Raw genomic sequence first — 21,896 nt, 5'->3', positions numbered from 1 at the left:
TTGCCCGCTAAGGGATTAGAGGGTGTAGCTACCTCTACTCTCATGGCCCACACCGTTGCTCTTTCCGCTACTTCCCAGGGCAGATTGTGAGAACACAGCCTGTTAACATCGACTATCATACGACATTAACAGGCTGCGTTCTCACAATCTGCCCTATTAACGTCGACTATCATATTTCGGCCGAGTTGGTCCTCCATGTCGAATCCCTCTCTGGGACAGGGCTCACAGTCTCGATGTTTCTCTCTCTGTGGTGTCGCACAAGCTCCCACAACAAATCTAGTAACTCACCACACTCTTTATAACGACTAGCAGATTTTGCATTCGTGTCTACTAGCTCAAATTCTGTCTTTGTTTCCTGTGCAAGTAACTTCATTATAATATCATAGGCGAACTCAGGACTTATTATCTTACTTACATTGGGACCCATCGGTAACTTCAATCTGTCTATCCACCATTGCATCGATTCTCTGTTCCCCTCTTTTGTAATGGGGACTGTAGGGTGAGGTATAACTGCTGTTAATGGCACGTTATCGCTCACTGCGACAGTCTTTGTTGCTTCTGCAAAAAAACACACCATTATCAATCATCAGAGTATCTATTTTACTCGGGAGTTCCTTGGGTGGTGTGGAAGGATTTAACTTTTCAAATCTATCTCTCACTCATGTTACCCACCTATTAATAACCTCAGTGTCGAATATAAATTAAATGGCCAAGTTGTGTCGTCCTTGGGCTCTGGGAGCAGACACCTCCACCGGAGCGTCGCCTGCTGTCTTAGCTGGAGTCACCATCACTCTCAGCTAGTCATTTAGTTGTAGGGTTGAGCTGTGGTCGTCCAAAGCCCCCCGTAGTGGCTAGGATAGGGATGTACTGCAGCTCCTGATTACTCAGCGTCGCCTCTTACGACGCCTCCGCTCTCTCAGGACGTTCAACTCAGGATCTGTCAATGCTGTCCTCGTTGCTGTCCTCAACGGCTGGTGCTGTCGTCGACTTCTTGCGTAGGACGTTCTCAGCAAAGCAGTTTTTGACAAAAGCAATCTTTTACTTTAGAAGATTCACACGAAGCCTGAAATTATTTACAAATATTAAAATGTTGGCGGGACGGTGGTTGACTGGTTAGAGTGTCTGCCTCACAGTTCTGAGGACCCGGGTTCAATCCCCAGCCCCGGCTGTGTGGAGTTTGCATGTTCTCCCCGTGCCTGCGTGGGTTTTCTCCGGGCACTCCGGTTCCCTCCCACATCCCAAAAACATGCATGGTAGGTTAATTGACAACTCTAAATTGCCCGTAGGTGTGCATGTGAGTGCGGATGGTTGTTTGTTTGTGTGTGCCCTGCGATTGGCTGGCAACCAGTTCAGGTTGTACCCCGCCTCCTGCCTGATGATAGCTGGGATAGGCTCCAGCACGCCCGCGACCCGTGAGGAGAAGCGGCTCAGAAAATGGATGGATGGATACTAAAATGTTCGCGACGGCACGGTGGAAAAAGTGGTTAGAGCGTCTGCCTCACAGTTCTGGGGACCTGGGTTCAAATCCCGGCCCCGCCTGTATGGGGTTCGCATGTTCTCCCTGTGCCTGGGTGGGTTTTCTCCGGCCACTCCGGTTTTCTCCCACATCCCAAAAACATGCGTGGTAGGTTGATTGAAGACTCTAAATTGCCCGTAGGTATGAATGTGAGTGCAACTGTTTTTTTGTTTCTGTGTGCCCTGCAATTGGCTGGCGACCGGTTCAGGGTGTACCCCGCCCGAAGATAGCTGGGATAGGCTCTAGTAGCCCACGACCCTAGTGAGGATAAGCGGTAAATAAAATGAATGGATGGAAAATGTTCACGATCCACCTGGCTGTCGTCTTTCGAGAATGGTGGCTCTGGCCGCCGTCTTCAAAAAAGTGGATGCCCTGCAAAATGGTAGCGTTCTGTTCAGGTTCATAAAGGTGAATTCTTCGACTGGGCGGTCGTCGCTCGTCTGGACGGCTTCTGCGCCAACAAAGCTTTTCCAAGACAGTTGTCTTCTCCAAGCACGCTGCAATCTAGCCTTTTCTGCAGTCACCCCAAAAAGAAAAAAATCTTATACCAAACCAGTACAGCAGACCACCAGTAACATTTAAATTTTTTATTCTTTGTTATATTGCAGTCATTTACTAAAAGTTAATTTTTTCCCCTCATTAATGTACACACAGCACCCCATATTGATGGATAAAAACGGAATTATTGAAAATTTTGCAGATTTATTAAAAAAGAAAAAAAATATCACACAGCCGTAAGTATTCAGACGCTTTGCTGTGACACTCATATATTTAACTCGGGTGCTGTCCATTTCTTCTGATCATTCTTGAGATGGTTCTATACCTTCATTGGAGTCCAGCTTGTTTGATTATACTGATTGGACTTCATTAGGAAAGCCACACACCTGTCTATATAAGACCTTACAGCTCACAGTGCATGTCAGAGAAAATAAGAATCACAAGGTCAAAGGAACTGCCTGAAGAGCTCAGAGACAGAATTGTGGAAAGACACAGATCTGGCCATGGTTACAAAAAGATTCTGCTGCACTTAATGTTCCTAAGAGCACAGTGGACTCCATAATCCTGAAATGGAAGACGTTTGGGACGACCAGAACCCTTCCTCGAGCTGGCCGTCCAGCCAAACTGAGCAATCCGGGGTGAATAGCCTTGGTGAGCGAGGTAAAGAAGAACCCAAAGATCACTGTGGCTGAGCTCCAGAGATGCAGTCGGGAGATGGGAGAAAGTTCAAGAAAGTCAACCATCACTGCAGCCCTCCACCAGTCAAGGCTTTATGGCAGAGTGGCCCGACGGAAGCCTCTCCTCAGTGCAAGACACATGAAAGCCCGCATGGAGTTTGCTAAAAAAAAAAAAAAAACACCTGAAGGACTCCAAGATGAAGAGAAATAAGATTCTCTGGTCTGATGAGACCAAGATAAAACTTTTTGGCCTTAATTCTAAGCGGTATATGTGGGAAAAAAACAGGCACTGCTCATCAGCTGTCCAATACAGTCCCAACAGTGAAGCATGGTGGTGGCAGTATCATGGTATGGGTGTGTTTTTCAGCTGCAGGGACAGGACGACTGGTTCCAAACGAAGGAAAGATGAATGCGGCCAAGTACATGGACATCCTGAACAAAAACCTTCTCTCGAGTGCTCACGACCTCAGACTGGGCAGAAGGTTCACCTTCCAATAACACAATGACACTAAGCACACAGCTAAAATAATGAAGGAGAAGCTTTAGAACAATTCCGTGATTTTTCTTGAATGACTCAGCCAGAGCCCTGACTTAAACCCAATTGAGCATCTCTGGAGAGACCTAAAAATGACTGTCCAGACAGAACTGGAGAGGATCTGCAAAGAGGAATGGCAGAGGATCCCCAAATCCAGCTGTGAAAAACATGTTGCATCATTCCCAAAAATACTCATGGCTGTATTAGCTCAAAAGGATGCTTCTACTAAATACTGAGCAATGGGTCTGAATACTTATGGTTCTGTGATATTTCAGTTTTTCTATTACAATAAATCTGCAAAAATTTCAACAACTAATTTTTTTTCTGTCAACATGGGGTGCTGTGTGCACATTAATGAGGAAAAAGATGAACTGCAATGATTTTAGCAAATGGCTGCAATATAACTAAGAGTGAAAAAATTTAAGGGTGTCTGAATACTTTCCATAGACTGTATGTGCTCTGCGATTGGCTGGCGACCAGTTCGGGGTATACCGCTCCTCCCGCCCAAAGACAGCTGGGAAAGGGTCCAGCACGCCCGTGACCCTAACGAGGATAAGCGGGACAGAAAATGGATGGAAGGAGTCGTTCTCACCTTCACCAATGGTCACGAGCTGTGGATCATTACCAAAGGAACATGCCAAAGGAATGGTGGGAAGCACATTGCAGTGTAGGTGGGAAGAGCTATTCCTTTGTCTTTCCCCATAGCTAAAGTCAGCAGCATTCCAAATCAGAATCAGAATCATCTTTATTTGCCAAGTATGTCCAAAAACACACAAGGAATTTGTCTACGGTAGTTGGAGCCGCTCTAGTACGACAACAGACAGTCAATTGACAGAGAACACTTTTGAGACATAAAGACATTGAGAAAAACAGTCACTGAGCAATAAAGGGTTGCAAGTTATCTGGTAATGCCGGTACAGAACAATTCTGTTGTATTTCTTTTGTAAGCGTGCATGTAAATCGCCAATTGAGTATAGGGCGCCATGGGAAATCTCGCCAAAGGCGCCACATTGTGTAGGGCCGCCTCTGCTTCCTGTTCCTCCACGTAATATCTCTCTGCAACCTTCCCCAGTGGTGTAGACTATTTCTCATCATACCTTTTTATCGCTTTATTTGTTCCCCCTCTGTTCCTTACTTGGCCCCCACATTTCCCAACAACTTGTCTTCCCCCTTCTCTGCGTGCCTCCTCTCCTATTTTATTTTCCTCTTTTGTCCACATTGCCTAATGCACTTCCTCTGTCCCCCTTTCATTTCTTCCCTCTCTCCTGTGCCATTCCATACTCTGCTGTCAGATTCCTTTCATCGCTCATTGCACCTCTTCTCCTCTCCTCTCGGTCCTTGCTCATTTTCTGGGGGTTGGAATACTCTCCTCAAACATCTCTCACTCTCCTCACTGCGCACCTCTTATTCCGTCTTTCATGTCACCCTCTCTCCTCCTGCTTTTTTTCCAGCAGTGGCGCATCGGAGAACGGCGGCACTTTCACTCAGCGCTTCAACCACTTGCATCAAAGCGAGGACCTTTTTTATTTACTTATTTACATATTACCTCCTCCAATTGTTTGTTTCTTTTTTCCATTTTAACTCTTTGCCTCTCTTCTGAAGACATTTTGGAAGCCTTCTTCACTCCATATGATGCTGTTGGGACTGCAGCTGTTCTCCAACTTAAGAATGACATTGTTGGAAACAAGTAGAAGAGCCTTCCTTGACATCTGGATTTTGTAATGTATTACTTTGAAATCTTAAATAATACAAATCCTTCAATAGTGACTAAAGGGCTGTGAGAATTTTAAACACGTGTAATCTTTGTCATTGACATATGAATTATTTGTTAAATTGATGATAGAAGTCTTCTACTTTCTTCTACTACATTTTCTTACCGACAGTCTCGTTTGAATGCAATACGGTAAAAAAATAGAGACTGTGATTTGAGAAGAATGGACTCAGATGTGCTCTTACCTGTAATGGCCACTGTCCCCGCAACTTCTTTTTTGGAGAATATTAGCAAGGCGTCCTGTTCCTCGTCAAGGTCTGCTCCTCTCCCTCCGCACTCCAAGGCGGCATCCATGCTCATCATGCTGATTGTCACGGTCATCATCCTCGTGACGGTTGTGGGGAATGTGCTAGTTGTGGTGGCTGTGTTTACCAGCCGTGCCTTGCGGGCACCTCAAAATCTTTTTCTGGTGTCTCTGGCTTCAGCGGACATACTGGTGGCGACGCTGGTCATCCCCTTCTCCTTGGCCAATGAGGTGAGGACAAAACATAAGATTCATCATTCCATCATTAAATGGCTGAGTGGGGTTTTCTGACTGTTTTAAATCACCATTTTCTCTTAAATTAGATGTGTTGGTGAGATGCATACTGGATGCATAATAATCAACAAATTTTGGGGGGAAAATTATCATTGCACTGAACATACAACAAAAGGTAGTCTTTGTAACTAATGTGATTTACAGTATTAAACATGAAAACACAAACATACAACATATGGATCCAGCTGCTTGCAAACCTTGACCTGTGAAAGACTCAATTGTTTTTTGTGTTTTTTCCCAATTCAGTGTTTTATTATTATCATTGCAATGTTACTTTCAAAACCAACCTAGTTATTCAGTTATTATTTATTGTGGTGTCAAAGAATAACACGGTATGAATAATCATATATCTTGATATAAGAATTTGGATTACCTTTAGTTAAATTTTCTTTTCATTCATCGATTCTATCTGCCCTCACTAGTCTAAACATGGTATTCTGATTAAAATTGTGTTTTTGGAATAAGAAATATTTACTATTTTCAGCCATCTCAGTGGCCCGCCATTTTGGGTTTGTATTGCCCCCCTGCGCTCCACTGAAAATGATGTCAACGGTGCCCACGTGGTCACGTGGCTTGCATTGTGAACGTCACATTGGCCACATCAACAAATGAGGCACCATTGACATCAGGTGGGCACCAGTAGGGGTGGACTGCGTGGGAAAAGTGGCCCGGGAGTCATGGACAGACTGGCCCAGTTCGAACCGGCAGCACAAATTTCACGTAACCCAATGATTGAAAATAAATAAATAAATGAAATTGATGCTCTTTTGGACCGTAATTCCTCCATTCATCCATCCATCCATTTTCTGAGCCGCTTCTCCTCACGAGCGTCACGGGCGTGCTGGAGCCTATCCCAGTTATCATCGGGCAGGGGGCGGGGTACACCCTGAACTGGTTGCCAGGCAATCGCAGGGCACATACAAACAAACAACCATTCGCACTCACATTCACACCTACGGGGAATTTAGAGTCTCCAATTCATGCATGTTTTTGGGATGTGGGAAGAAACCGGAGTGCCCGGAAAAAACCCATGCAGGCACGGGGAGAATATGCAAACTCCACACAGGCGGGACCGGGGATTGAACCCCAGTCCTCAGAACTGTGAGGCAGACGCTCTAACCAGTCGCCCACCGTGCCACCGTAATAAAAGCAATGTGAATAAAATGTAAATAATTTTGATTACCTCACTCAGTAATTTCTGCAGTAGCTGACTTTTATTTTTTTGCCTCGAGGAACTGTTGCGAGAGAGAGAGAGAGCGAGCGAGAGAGCCTATTTTTTAAATAAATTTCAGGGTTGAAAAGCTTCTGTCATATGTTACCGACAGGGTAGGCGGGAACCTGTATGCAAGTCCAATTATATGGTATGCATCTGTGAGTCGTCAAGTTGGACTGCCTCAGAACATCGGAGCAACAGCCCTTTCAAGATGAGCAGTTTTTAAAAAGTACAAATATTTTGAAATTTAAAAAAAATATGTTTCATTTTGCACGGCACGATTGGTTAGCACATCTGCCTCACAGTTCTGAGGACCAGGGTTCAAATCCGGCCTCGCCTGTGTGGAGTTTGCATGCTTTCCCCGTGCCTCTGTGGGTTTTCTCCGGGTACTCCCACATTCCAAAAACATGCATTATAAGTTAATTGAAGACTCTAAATTGCCCGTAGGTGTGAATGCGAGTGTGAATGGTTGTTTATTTATATGTGCCCTGCGATTGGCTGGCAACCCGCCCCCTGCCCGATGATAACTGGGATAGGCCTCTCGCCCAGAAAAAGCTGGGATAGGATCCAACACGCCCACGACCCGAGTGAGGATAAGCGGTATGGAAAATGTTGGAAAGTGTTGCAAGACTGCAGTTTTTCTCATTTTGTGCAGGCCTAATGCACACTCTAGAATGAAATTACTGATTGTTGTGGTTGCTGATGATCCCATGTATATAGGATGTGGCATGTAGAGACAAATTAAGAAGATATTTATTGAGTCATATTCATTTAGTAGCAGAGTCAGCTTCAAGACAGTAACAGGTGAATTTCAACCAGAACATTGTCAGGAAGCAGGTTGACAAATATAGAAAACATTAGGTCATTGAATGATGCTAATTTTGAACTCTGTGAAATGTAGGCCGAGGCAGCTAACACGACAAGGCTTCGCACCATTAACAATCAAACTAATGTTAGCCAAATAAGTATTTTCACCTAAAGCATCACAAAGTTGCAAACATAACTTACCACTATATCACTAAGTCTTTTGTGTTTGTCAATATCCAGCTGTTGAGGGCCAGGCTCTGGCAACGGACTCCTGTGTGGCGGTAGCCAAAGTTGAACGACCGCCAAATAACTGTTATTTTCTTATGTGTGGCCGCCACTTCTAGGGATTTGTCTTTTTTTTAAACCCTCAACTTCTCAGCACCACCCTTTCGTTTTGGAGGTTGTTTTTTCTTGTCCATCTTAATTCTGGTCTGGCTGACTATCTATCTACAGGTTCTAGTACCATTAGCTAAAGAGTGATTGACAGGCGATAAACAGCCCCAACAGCCTGGGAAAATGGGTGGGACATAAACACGTGGCCATAATTTGATTAGCTCAGCACTGACAGGAGTAGGCGAAAACATGTACGTACCCAAAATGGCTGCCCACAGAGATGGTTGAAAACGAGTTGTTGGTCATGAGCAAACGTGGACAAGAAAACAAGACAGGCCGTGACTGCCGCGGACGCCCAGTGAGATCTTTAAATTATCAAAACATTATGGGGTGTAACACAACGCCAACAATGAGGCGGGTCGTCCAGTGAACGAAGTGTCAAACGGTTCAAATCCTGGTGTCCTTGGGCAACGCACTGAACTCTAAATTGCTCCCAGTGGGCCTGGCAGCGCCTTGCAAAGCAGCAGCTGCCCATTGGTGTATGAATGTGTGCATGAATGGGTGAATGTGATCCTCCCTAAAGTACTTTGTTGATATTGTAGGAGCTGTTATTATGCCTGAGTGTCAGCATGAATAAATTGGTGCAAGTGGAAATCGATGTCTCGCTCTGTGTCCATCAGCAGTCAATCTTTAAACTGTGTGTGTGTGTGTGTGTGTGTGTCTTTATGTGTTCAAATAAAGGCAATCATCCCCTGTCATGTTTGCCCATCCCAGCCACAGTCTCACGAGTCACGTCAATCCCATTTTGTCCACGCTGACCTGAAACAGGGCTGACGTGACTGCTGGGAACATAGTGGAAACGTAGCTTAACATTGCACATAGTTATCCTCTGGCTATACTGATGTTAATGGTAAAACAAACAGCCTATTACTAAGAAACTCACTTTGCTAAAGGCCTTTTGGTGTCTTAAATAAGACATGCAAATTTTCCCCAAAATGTCTGTGACATACTTTCATCAGAATACCTCCAGGCAAAACAATTAGAAAATACTCTTTGCCTTGTTTTTGACCCTCTCTGAAATTAGCCTGTGTTGTTCGTCACTCCACAAGCAGTCATTGTGTTAGCTAACTAACTATCAGCGTGATTCTCACATTTTATTAAGCAGACTTCGAAACCCGGTCAGCCTCTCTGGTACTGTTTTAAACTGGTTTAGCTCTTATCTCACAGATTGAAGTTTCTTTGAATACCACACCTGCAAACACCAAAGGCATGAATAAGTTGGAAAATATGAAGTATTTCTTTTTCTTTTTTTTTGTCCATTTCTGAATTTGAAGTTAGTTAATTCTGTGTTGTGACATAACCCCTAACATCGCTGCGTCGCTGAATACATTTAACATTAACATCCGTAAACTAATTAGATAATTGTTGGCGCGTTTCCTAATTAATACAAGATGTACGAGCGGATCAGCTCTTGTCGCCGATGTTACGTGTGCATCGCGGTTCTGCTGGGACTCCAACCTCAACTCAAAAATACAAAGGACCAGTGCAACAAATACGACACTGGCTGATCTGATGAGCAAAAAATGTTGCTTAAACATAAGAGTAGCAATAGAGGATGTCTGCTCCAGAGGTGGGTAGAGTAGCCAAATATTGTACTCAAGTAAGAGTCCTATTACTTGACGATAATGTGACTCAAGTAAAAGGAAAAAGTAGACCTCCAAAAAATTACTTGACTATGAGTAAAAAGTACAAAGTGAAATAATTAACCTAGGACTGAGTAAATAGTGAGTAACTTCAGATTTTTTTAACCACAGCATGATCATCAATAAAATAAAAATAACAAAATAAAATGTTTTTTACTGCAAGGTGTTTTCTCAAGTTATAGGTGGGCTGGAATATCCACGTTTGGGGAGATAGTGCCAGACAAATACTACAATACATGAAAGATGTTGTTTTTGTTCATCTAAATGTAGCGTGCCGTTGCCTTCATGGCAACGACGACGTTCCCAAAATGGCCGCCATGTAGGCGCAACAGTCAGCCTTGGATGTCATTTTTTACTCTGAGCTTACTTTTAGTCCACATATCAAGAATGTAAGTAACTATGCTAGGTTTTTACCATTTTAAGACTTTAGCCAGAGTCCGCCCATTTCTCTCTCAGCCTAATACGGGGGTGCTGATGCATGCTTTTACTGTACCTACTGTTATTTACACTACTGCAATGCACTGCTCTCTGGTCTTCCCAAAAATAACATATACACGCTAGAACTACTGCAGAACTCAGATGCTCGTGTGCTGACAAAGACCAGAGGGCGGGAGCACATTACACCGGTTTTAAGATCACTGCATTGGCTCCCCGTGTGTTTCAGGATCAATTTGAATGGTTTTATTAGTTTTTAATGTCTCAATGGTCTTGGGTCATCATATCAATCCGATATGCTTTTATCTAATCAATCCTCGCAGGTCCTGAGGTCCTCTGGCAGTGGCCTTTTAATCATTCCAAAAACTAGAACACCTCTGAAACAGCCTACCACAGGGCATCAGTGTCAGATGCCCTCTAAATTGTTGCCCTGCTCAGGCGAGACGGCAAAACAAGCATTCACCCCCTCAGTACATACACAATGAATGGAAAAGTCGCGGAGGTCAATCGCATTGCCAAGTGCAGTGTGACAAGGTCTTAAGCCTGTGCAATCTGATTGGTTAATTCTTTAAAAAGGCTTTTTCTTATACTATGTATGGATCATAAGCACTCTTGAGTCTGAAGGTCCTGGATACATTACATTGACATAGCAACATAGAAGCTGAAATCTGATTGGACAAAACAAGGACAAATGTAAAATACACACTACTGGAAGCTGGGCAGCCAAGTGAATGGCTGTGAAATGAGGATACTAGACTGTTGAAAATAAATTTATAAAATGTTATTTAAGTTGTAAATGTAGGTCAGTGTTTCTCATTGTATTTTTACCAGCAGGGAATTCTTTGTAGGCCCTGACTGTACACCACTGCAACCATTATTTTACAGTAAACTCAAGTGTCAGCTCAACATGAATGAGTACACCACTTAAAGTAATCTTTTTATTCACTTTTAAATGTAACATTTATTTGTTATACTTTTATGACACTTGAATGAATTTGTTAAAACAAATTTTAACTGCACATTGAAAAATCTCATTTTGAATCATTGGCCCAGATTTGTGGGATTCAAGTCACATCAAGTTTTTTTGTACAGCCCTTAATCACAAAAGTGTCTCAAAGGGCTTCACAAGCCTACAGTTATCAGTAGCCTACAGTTACCAGCCGATGATAAAAAGCATCCTCTACTCTAAACCCACCAATTGGGCAAGAAAAACTCAAAACCCCATTTGGGGAAAATCGAAACCTTGAAAAGGGACCGCAGATTGGGGGATCCGCCTTCCAGGATGACCAGGCTGCAATGGATGTCGAATGGGCAACATCAAAAGGCGCCACACGGTAGACGCCTTCGGTAGTTCTTCCTCAGGACCTGGCCCGGTCGGTCAGAGCAGAATCCTCCATGGCAATTATTCAGAGGGAAGTGGTCCACTTTAGATCTTGTCGCAGTTGGTCGGTGCAAAACCCAAACAGCAGAAGACTCATATTCGGTCAACGTCACCTCCCCCCTCTCTCCCAGCAGGAGACAAAGTGGGAGGAGATATGTCAAGTGGCAGTAAAACAGACCTACATGTACATTAACTAAATGCCAAAGAGTAGAAATCAGTCTTAAGTTGGGATTTAAACATTTCTACTGAGGTAGCAGCTCTAATATCTGCGGGTAGGGTATTCCAGAGTACTGGAGCCCGAATAGAAAATGCTCGAGAGCCTGCGCACCTCTTTCTGTCTCTCGGAATCACCAAAAGACCAGCATTTTGCGAGCGTAGGTATGGGGACGGAACATACGGTACAACTAAGTCAGTGAGATAGGAGGGTGTTAAACCATATAATATTTTAGGAGCAAGCAACAGGACGTAAAAATCGCATCTCAAGTCGACCACGAGCCAATGCAAGTTGCCCAGAATGGGGGTAATATTGAATTTTCTCGTCCTCGTCAAGTCTTGCTGCAGCGTTTTGTACTAACTGCTGGCTTTTAATACTTGAAGTGGGAAGACCAGAAACCAGCACATTACAATAGTCGATTGTAATGATCTCTGCGTCACTGGATAGGATGGGGATATTCTTAATGTGGTTTTGAAAGGAGAGAGTTGTGTCAAATATAACGTTGAGATTTTTTGCTGACTCATTATGGGTAATGGTGCTTTTGTCAAAACTCAGAGTGGTGTCCTTCAACGAGTGGCTATGTTTAGCAGGGCCCATAATCAACAGCTCAGTGTTCTAAGGGTTAAGGAACAAAAAGTTACAGAACATCCACTGTTCGACACCAGATAAGAGCAATCGCGTGGGCTAGTTAGTTTTAATGGCATGTATCGCTGAGTATCGTCTGCATAACAGTGAAAGCTAATCTTATTTTTGCGTATGATATCGCCAAATGGCAGCATATAAATACTGAGCAAAAGAGGGCCGAGTACTGATCTCTGCGGGACAGTCACATTATAATACTCAGAGGTCACATTACCATGCATTACACAGTGCGTCCTACCCGAGAGAAAAGATCTAAACCAAGAAAGAGCTGGACCTGTAATACTGATACGCATTTCGAAGCGATCTAGTAGTATATTGTGATCAACGGTAAAGGCAGCGCTGAGGTCGAGTAATAATAGTATTGATGAGGTGTCACAATCCATCCATCCATCCATTTTCTGAGCCGCTTATCCTCACACGGGTCGCGGGAGTCTATCCCAGCTATCAAAGGGCAGGAGGCGGGGTACAGCTTGGTTGCCAGCCAATCGCAGGGCACATATAAACAAACAACCATTCACAATCACATTCACACCTACGGGTAATTTAGAGTCTTCAATTAACATACCATGCATGTTTTTGGGATGTGGGAGGAAATCGGAGTACCCGGAGAAACCCACGCAGGCACAGAGAGAACATGCAAACTCCACACAGGCGGGGCCGGGATTTGAACCCTTGTCCTCAGAACTATGAGGCGGCTGTGCTAACCAGTCCTCCACAGTGCCACCTTAAGACAAATCATTTCGGAAAAATAAGTAGGATATATATATATATATATATATATATATATATATATATATATATATATATATATATATATATATATATATATATATATATATATATATATATATATATATATATATATATATATATATATATATATATATATATACTGCGATTGGCTGGCAACCAGTTCAGGGTGTACCCCGCCTCCTGCCCGATGACAGCTGGGATAGCTGGCCCGCGACCCAAGTGAGGAGAAGCGGCTCAGAAAATGGATGGATATATATATATATATATATTAGAAGCATTTATGTTATTTCACTGAGGAACCCAATATTGTCCAACAACATCACTACCATGGTTCCCACACTCTCCCCTCCAAAATAAATGTTGTCTCGACATTTTGACTGTCCCAGAGAAAATTTGTCATCAACCGCTGAGGAATGGAAGTCGTTGGAGTCAGTCTGTGGCCCCTCAGTCTTAAGCATGGCATCTATCTCCAATTTCACGCATGCCAGTAGAAGACGTCACTGGCCAGGTGATATCTGTGTTATACGCTGTTCTTTATACAGGCAATGTATCTCAGAGTGAAAGGCTTCCATAACCTCATTAACTAACACATAAAATACTGTATGCCTCACATACACATATTTCTTTACATGGGTCAAGTTCTTGATATCTGGTAGAGTGTCTCTAATAATGTGCAACAAATAACTTCCACACTTCACTGTGACATTGTATCTCACTATTAACTCATGCTATTTGCTTAATATTGACATTGCTTAATATTACAACAAACTCAGTGTCACTTTGACTATCACTTTGAACTGTGAAAACTGTGAACTTTGTGTGACTGAGGGTTAACCTAGTGTAAGGTAAGTGGTAAGTGTTTTGGGTGGCCGTCTGTTTCGTAAAAGATGCTTTCTCAGATGTGACGGCTGTGGGTCAGAGTCTCTCTCGACTGCTTCATCAGATGATGCCTCCCTCCCTGCGTCCATCTCCACAGATGACAACTGTCTCTCAGGCTCCACCACACCACCATCATCATTATCACCGACGCCTGATGGCTCATCTCTTTCATCGACCTGATCTTCCCTCATTCTTGGATGAAATTCTTACGCTTCAACTTGCAGCTGATGTCTTGGCTGGCCCAATGTTTCAACTGGATGAGTGGTCATTCCTCTCCAACCATCTACATTGTCTGAACTGCTTTCTGAATCGGTCTCTTCCTGTCTTAACTGTCTTTTCTGCCATCCTTTTGGCTTTGAGCTTTGTTTCTTTTCTTCCTTTGTATCCAACATTTCCTCTTCCACATGCAGGAAGTTGCAGGGCAGTAGAGGTTCGTGTCCTCGTGCCCTTCCAGAACCATTCTCTGGTGGAAACACATAGACTGGACGCTTCTGTTTGAGGCAACTTCACACCTGTGTCACAAAATGAGACAGCTCTCTGCATATGTGGCCAATAAAATCGTTCACGAATGAGGCTTAGTTTCCGCTTCACCCCAAGATGTCCTATTTTCTCATACAGTTCCTGGTAGACCAGTTGATGAAATGATGCAGGAAGTACTAACTGAGATCGAGTTGCAGATTTCCTATACAAGGTACCGCCCTGGTTGACCCATAGCTTATTCCTTTCCCTTAAGAGGACAGATACGTCGTTCTTCTCTCTCTCTCTTTTGAAGAGATTTATGTTAAAATGGGTGCCATTTGTTCTTTTTCAACTTGGGAACACACTGCGGAAATGATAACTGGACACATCCATGGTTGTCAAATTCACGCCATGTTTCTGATAGCAGCGCAAGACCTCTCTTAGGTCATGAAGGTGATCTTGAAATGAGGGCTGTGGACAAGATTGTCATCTAAATATGGCTGGGACGTTTCATCTCTCAATCCTTCCAGGCACTCCTCCATACTACGCTGGAACTCTGCTGGAGCCAAGAACAGACCAAAGGGGATCCTTTTCCACTCATATAAATTCCAAGGCATTATGAAAGCGATGAGTGGTCTACGACTTTCTTCCAGGAATCCCTGATGGTATATACATTGCCCTGGTCCAACACGGAGAACCATGCAATTCCACTCAGACTGTTCAGCATATCTTGTACACGAGGGATGGGGTGGCGATCTGGAATAGACTTCTATTTAACTCAGGATACTCCATGCATAGACTGCGTAGACTGCCATCCTTTTTTCGTATACAGACAATGGGTGATGAGTATGGGGATTGAGATTTCTGGATCCATCCACGATTCAGTAGGTCCTCTAAATACTCCTTCACCTCCTTGTGAAGTGGTTTGGGGTCTGAAATATAGGTGTGTCTCCCTTGGGTTGTTTCACTCAGTCTGATCTTTAACTGCAGTGATGGGATGCATCCAACATCATTGTCATGCCTTGAAAATGCAGCACACTCTTCTCAAAGCATATGTCTCACCTCTTCTTGCTGCTCTGGAGACAGATGATCAATTGGCACTGGGGGGGTCCCATAGATCCTCTTTGTTATTGTTCAACTGTTGGTCATTTTCTTCACCTCCACTTTCTCAGTTTTTTTCTGTTGGTGAGAACTGCTGCAGGTGTTGGTCCACCCTCTTTGTTTCCACTTGTTGACTTGTTTTTGTTTACTGGTCTGACATCCACAGGGTAAATGGACTTGACTTGCTGAAGACTTCCTATCACTGTGCGAGGAGTGAGAGTGATGTCATGGGTAGTCTTGTTTGTGACTGGGATGGACACTTTGGACAAGTGCCCCTTTGGTGGGCGAATCACACTTTCTTGAACCTTGACCCCTCCTGGCAAATCTGAGATTCCAAAGAGCTCCAGTTCAAAGATAACTTCCTGGTCTGTAAGGCGGGCCCCTGTTCTCACATTGCACTTGATCTCTTTTGTCTGACCAGTTGGAATTAGTCTTTCGTCTCCCCGCTTTTACCAAGCCCTCCTTGTCATGTTGGTCACTGCTACGTACAATGTCAATCAGCCCAGTTGCTTTTTTACAGTCAATGGCAAATGCGTCTCTAACAATGGTAAGTGTCACATCTGGTTGCTGTTCGATTCCATCACAAACTCACTGTTTGATCCCATTATAGCCAATAATCGGTGGGTCTGCTACCTCTGGCTCATTCGATACCAGCACAGACACAAGCATCCCTGGATTTGTGCTATTGTGCAATCCCATCTTGAATTTCAGCTCCACCCATTCAGCAAATGTTATTGGTGTCTGATTCGCTGCTCTTCCCACAAGAGTCTCACCTTCACCCAAGATGTCTTCTCAGCTTCTTAGCCTGGTTTTCGGAAGGCACGTTTTTCTCCAGTTCTCATTCATAATGGTGACCTGTGAACCTGTATCCCACAGTGCTTTTGTTGGTACTCCCTCAAACTACAGTCTACAATGCATTTTTCCCCGATAAGAGCTTTTAACTTAGCGTACCGACACAATGAAAGATGGGTTGTATACGTAGCTCCTATGGTCTGTTTAGCATTGACATCTTTGGCTAACTCGGTTTCCAGCTGTCTAATTTTCTCACAAAGAAGCTCATGAGTCTTTGAATTTGGCACGCCCTCTGCTGGGGCTACTGGTTTTGGGGGAGAGACCATCTGAATGGTTAAATTCATGCCATCAGATTTTCCCCCATAGAGATTCTGCCCCCTACAGCCTCTAGAGAAATTTCCTGACTGCCCACACTTAAAACAGTGTTCACATTGGTCACCAATGTCCTGCTCCTGACACATTCTGCATCCTCTCTTAGCCCTTAAAATTGTTTTCATCTGCCCTTGAGGATGAGCTAGATTTCTTCTGATTTCAGCCATTTCCACTTGCAACAGCCTGACAGTTTCATGAAGTCCTGACTCTTTGGAAGTATCCGGGGTTTGTGCATTACGACTCTTAGGCCTTGCAACTTCCGCTGACTGTTCTTGAACCCCAACTCTGGCTTCAGCTGGACTCTGGCTTGATCGACTGACTTGAACTTCTGCATGTACTTCATTGACTTTTGAGATGTTTTTCCTTTGCTTCGACTGCCTCTCTACTTCAACACTCGCAGCCTCGTTCATTTTCTCAATCAAAGTCTCTTCTGTTACTCTCAGGCCATCGAGATAGGGTTTAAACTGAAACTTTACGTGATCACTTAACAGCCCAGTACTAACTTACATCAATAATTTCTTTTGAACCAGCTCTGTACTGTACTGTTCATCTGATCCTCCATCTCTTGAAGCAATTAGCAGCCTTTCCTTTAACTCAATGGCTCTAAAGAGAGACCTTTGAGGGGACTCCCTGTTGTCTTGTGCAATCCTCAGCAGTCTGTGGTAAAGGTCAGTTGAACTGTCTTCCTTAAAATGTCCCTTAAGTATGGTCCTCAGTTGCGGAAGGGTAAGGTCCCTCTTTATCTCCAGCAGGACTCAAAGCTGGACTTATTGCCTTCACCACTGCTTCAATTATCTCAGTTTCACTGTGTCCCTTGCTGAAGCCTCGGTCAATCTGATGCATTAAGTTGGTGAATGAGAGTCTGTCTTTTTGTCCCTTTTCTCCAATCTGTCCACCAATGTTAAATTATCTCCTGATTGTGACTTTCTAAAACCTATTCACAGCTGGAGGCATCAAGATTTGGTCGGACGGTGTTGAAATCATCTTTTCACTGAGCCTCCTCACTTCCTCTTGAAGCACTTGGCTCTTTAATCGTAGCTGTGAGCATTTCTCTGACATGCTAACTTCATCACCTGGTTCATGGCTGTGCTGTGCCGTCCTCATTGTATTTTCCTCTTCATCACTATTTCCCACATTTTGTGTTTGCTCAGTGGGTTTTAATATTTTTCTTAGGTAACACGTTGCAACTTCATATTCTTCTTCATCAATAACACTGTCCATAGATTCCCTAATGTTTCTGATTAACGCTCGCTTTGTTGTGATATTTTCACTTTGGATTTTGGCCTCCATGCACACATGCTTTAACTGGTCAAGTTGTAAAAGCCAGAATTTGTGAGACACGATCTCTGCCAGCTCCTCTAAATCCATTCTCTGTGACATCACCACACCTCCGCTGCTGCGTGCTCTCCTCTTCTACTCCTCTCAACATGCACGCCGCGTGTGTGGGTGCCCCTGAGTTCACGCTCCATCTTCTTGGCGTGTGTATGAATCACTGTGAGCTAAGCGTCAGTCATCCCAGCGGTGCCTCCAATATTTGTCACACACATGGACATAAATAAATACAAGCATGCGGGGGTTTTTGAGAAGTGATCTCCTTTACTGCAACACGCACACATCAGCAACAATTACAGCCACATGTGACGACGATAGCTGGATATTGTCTTCTGCATTTCACAGGACCCTTTTTCCTGGTTTGAAGGGCCCCATAGCTGTCTCAGGTGCCTTTATGAACTTCAACAACTCTTTTTATGATTAGCCACTAGTAAATTACTGTAGTCACTGTACATAAACATATTGTAACAAAATTAAACATATAAAAATGACATCGTAGGAAGCATTTATGTTGTTTCACTTAGGAACCCAATATTGTCCCACAACATCACTACCATGGGTCCCACATATGTTCCTCTTTTTAAACTCTGATTGCCTCATCTTTGTACCATTGGAGCTGACATGTATATAGCTGAGTAGCTTGTGTTTTTAGCTCCATGCTGGTGTTTAGGCCTATTGCAAATAAGCTCCCCAAGGCTAGCGTCAATGTTGGTTGGTCTGGGCCCAGGAATAAACATTACATTGGGTGAGTTTTTAAACTTGATGTTACAAGTGATGGAGTCACCTATGACTAACGTGTGGGAGCCAGTAAACTGAGTAGGAATGGGACTACCTAAAGGAGTGAATCTTATGTGCGTCTGAACAGGCTCGCCGCGGTTAGCTAGCCGCTTGGGGCTAATGCTCACAGGGCGAGTAGTAAGATTCAAAATAGCCTCACAAAGTTAAAACAAAGGTAAGAGTAAAACATAAAAATGTAAGTAGATGGGGAAAAGCGTTAAGACTTAGTCTCTCGGATGCACACAGCGTCGAGTGACCGGAGCAGCGTCTGATGTCACTTCCTCCTCTGCCGTCACTTCAAGGCTCTCCCCTGAGCACAGAGCCAGAGAAGCGGGAGTATTTTGTAGTACAGTATGTCATCGAAAATATTGATTACAATACTGAAACTAAAGGTTTTTAAATAAATTTAAACATAAAATTGGTCGCATATAAATTTTTATTGGGTTGCTGATTATCAGAGTAAAATTCTGTTTTATTGATCATCAAGACAGCACAGAATTTACTGACAAATGGCAATTTGCATGATGTTTGTTGTAACAAATTTAGGTCTGTGTGTGTTACCATTACTTTATGTACAGTATATGTCAATGTTATTGCATTACATGATTATTTTAAGACATTTTGACCCTGGAGACAAAACAAATGTCTAATTAAGGTCTTAAACCTAAGAACCATGGTCTTAGGTCATCTTCCACATTATTTACTACAGGCTGTTTTTTTTTCTCATATTGTGCATATTTTGTAGGACTATTATGATGCAACAGCCGTCTGGTGTGTACACTTTCTGTTGTTGCCTGACACATTTTATCTTGTTTTTGTGTGTGAAATTCCTGGCCTGCCTAGAGCTATTATTCACAGCATTTTTGGTCCACCTTGCTTCAACACTCGTTGGATACATCGTCTTGTGGTTATTTGGCTGATCTTTGTCCCTTCTACAGCTACCACAGTTTTGGCTTCAATGATCCACAGTTGTTTTAGATCAGTATCTCAGAGCTTTACAGCGTGTGAAAGAAAGTGCCTCTTTTACATGAACCCACACGTATGCGCACATGCACGTACTATACGTTCTCTCTCTCTTAAACAACAATCTGTTGTACAGTAATTTGACTTTGTTTGATCTGCTGTGCTTTATCTAACAATAATATTTCCAAGGTCATATTTCTTTCTGCCCGATGCCAGATATTGGCCGCCGTTTGGTTTTGGTTACCACTTATCTCTTTGCTTAAACATGCTTAACAAATAGTGCCTATGAATTGCCATTCAAGCTGATCTCATGAATATATTTCTATTGTCTCAGTAGACAATCGAACTACTAATTAAGTTGTGAATGCTGACAATGTCACCTTAGTGACAATTTAAATTGCCTTGTCAAATGAAGACACTTAACATCCAAAGTACTGTACATGCAGTACAGTTCTGCGTGATGTTTTTCAGTGGCTAAAACCCGGATCCGTAAAGAATTAAATGAGTTCATTACACCGATGATTACTGATGGGGGTCATTGTAAGTGTTGTGGTTCGCATATTTGACATTTTTTAAATTTAGCATGGGATTGATTCTTACTCAGCTTCCTCGTGACTCTGGACTGTCATGTCGTAATTGTTTTTTTCTTCTTTTCAGGTGATGGGCTACTGGTATTTTGGTTCCACCTGGTGCTCCTTCTATTTGGCTCTGGATGTTTTATTTTGCACTTCATCCATTGTCCATCTTTGCGCCATCAGCCTCGACCGCTACTGGTCTGTCACAAATGCCATTAGATACAACCGCAAACGGACACCCCAACGGATTAAAGTGATGATCAGTGTTGTGTGGCTGATATCTATTGTCATCTCGTCACCACCTCTTCTCATGATGCACACAGAGCAGAGTTGCGACTTAATGGATGAGAACAAAGACCCCCAGAGGCAGGAGTGTCTACTCAACAACCAGACGTGGTACATCCTCTCTTCCTGCCTTGTGTCCTTCTTTGCACCAGGAGTCATCATGATACTAGTCTACTGTAAGATATACCGTGTTGCCAAACAACGAGCCACCGTGTTTGTGGCTAAGAATGTGTTGGAGCCGCAGCCATCCCAATCTGAGACCTGCTTCGGTGGTGCCCATAGGACCACCCAAGGCGGTAAAGCTAAGTGCAGAAAATCCCAGCACGAGCTGGATAACCCAACAACTGAGAAAAGACACAGCTCTTCCAACATAGAGAGCAACAGCAGCAGCCACAAGAGAGGAGAGTTGGACAGTATTAACTTAGAGGAGAGGACCCGGGAAGATGACATCAAAACATCGTCCTCGTTTTCTGCTTCACTCCGCTTCTCCAGGAGAGCTGGTGGGAAGGGGAAAACAGGGGCGAGAAAGGGCACTGAGGGACCAGCAAGCAGATTGAAGCCTTCGCCTCCATCTTGTGCTTCCATTTCGTGGGTTTCATCCGATCACTGCTGCCATCATTTCCTCCTCCCTTCTCCTGTGACGCTCCGAAGCAGACAGATGTCTTTGTCCAAAAACAAAGTGGCACAAATGAGGGAGAAGCGATTCACGTTTGTTCTGGCAGTGGTGATGGGAGTGTTTGTCCTCTGCTGGTTCCCATTCTTCTTTACTTACAGTCTCCAAGCACTCTGTAGAGAGAAATGCACAATTCCTGATGCTCTCTTCAACCTCTTTTTCTGGATTGGCTACTGCAACAGTTGCCTGAACCCAATCATTTACACTATTTTTAACCGAGACTTCAGGAGGTCCTTTAAAAAGATTATATTCCAGACTCATACACGAACGTAAGACGTGTATGTATTTGCTCAAATACAAATGTGTGTACAGTTGTAGCCTAGTTTACCACTGTTTTATAATGCTCTGCATTAAAGGGCTTGCCATGTACACTGAGGATTTCTTTATTATCTACCTACTCAATAGTTCATTAAATTATCATTTTTTGTAGGGACAACATGCCAGAGCAAGATGACTATAAGATATTTGAAGGTTGGGGTTTCAAATTCAGCTAGCTTCATGTTTAACAGTTCACATATACAGGTCCAACTACCAGTCTGAATATTAATTGAGGAAAATAGCTGCAGGGCAGTCATTCCCCTTGGATCTGTGAGATGTCTGCATACTATAATCCTAATATTGACACTAAAAAGGGATTTAGGAGGAATATAACACATGGTAAAAGAAAATATT

The 21,896-nt window shown here is 43.4% G+C and overlaps 1 protein-coding gene across 1 annotated transcript; it reads left to right on the top strand.

Annotated features, from left to right (window-relative positions):
* Positions 1–4,362: 4,362 nt before the first annotated feature.
* LOC133473347 (alpha-2Db adrenergic receptor-like) lies at positions 4,363–21,639 on the top strand. The gene is made up of 2 exons (XM_061765011.1): positions 4,363–5,472; positions 20,349–21,639. The coding sequence occupies exons 1-2, from the start codon at positions 5,161–5,163 to the stop codon at positions 21,495–21,497; spliced, it is 1,461 nt and encodes a 486-aa protein (XP_061620995.1). The 5' UTR covers positions 4,363–5,160; the 3' UTR covers positions 21,498–21,639.
* The last annotated feature ends 257 nt before the right edge of the window (positions 21,640–21,896 follow it).

This window comes from Phyllopteryx taeniolatus, unplaced genomic scaffold, assembly GCF_024500385.1.
Source record: "Phyllopteryx taeniolatus isolate TA_2022b unplaced genomic scaffold, UOR_Ptae_1.2 contig_24, whole genome shotgun sequence".
NCBI classification, from domain to species: domain Eukaryota; kingdom Metazoa; phylum Chordata; class Actinopteri; order Syngnathiformes; family Syngnathidae; genus Phyllopteryx; species Phyllopteryx taeniolatus.
The sequence above is the reverse complement of the archived record's forward strand: the minus strand, read 5'-3'. Positions and strand labels throughout refer to the sequence as shown.

Coding starts and splice junctions, on each gene's coding strand:
- LOC133473347 (XM_061765011.1), top strand. CDS start 5,161: ATGGACTCAGATGTGCTCTTACCTGTAATGGCCACTGTCCCCGCAACT. Junction 5,473..20,348: donor CCTTCTCCTTGGCCAATGAG/GTGAGGACAAAA, acceptor TCTTCTTTTCAG/GTGATGGGCTACTGGTATTT.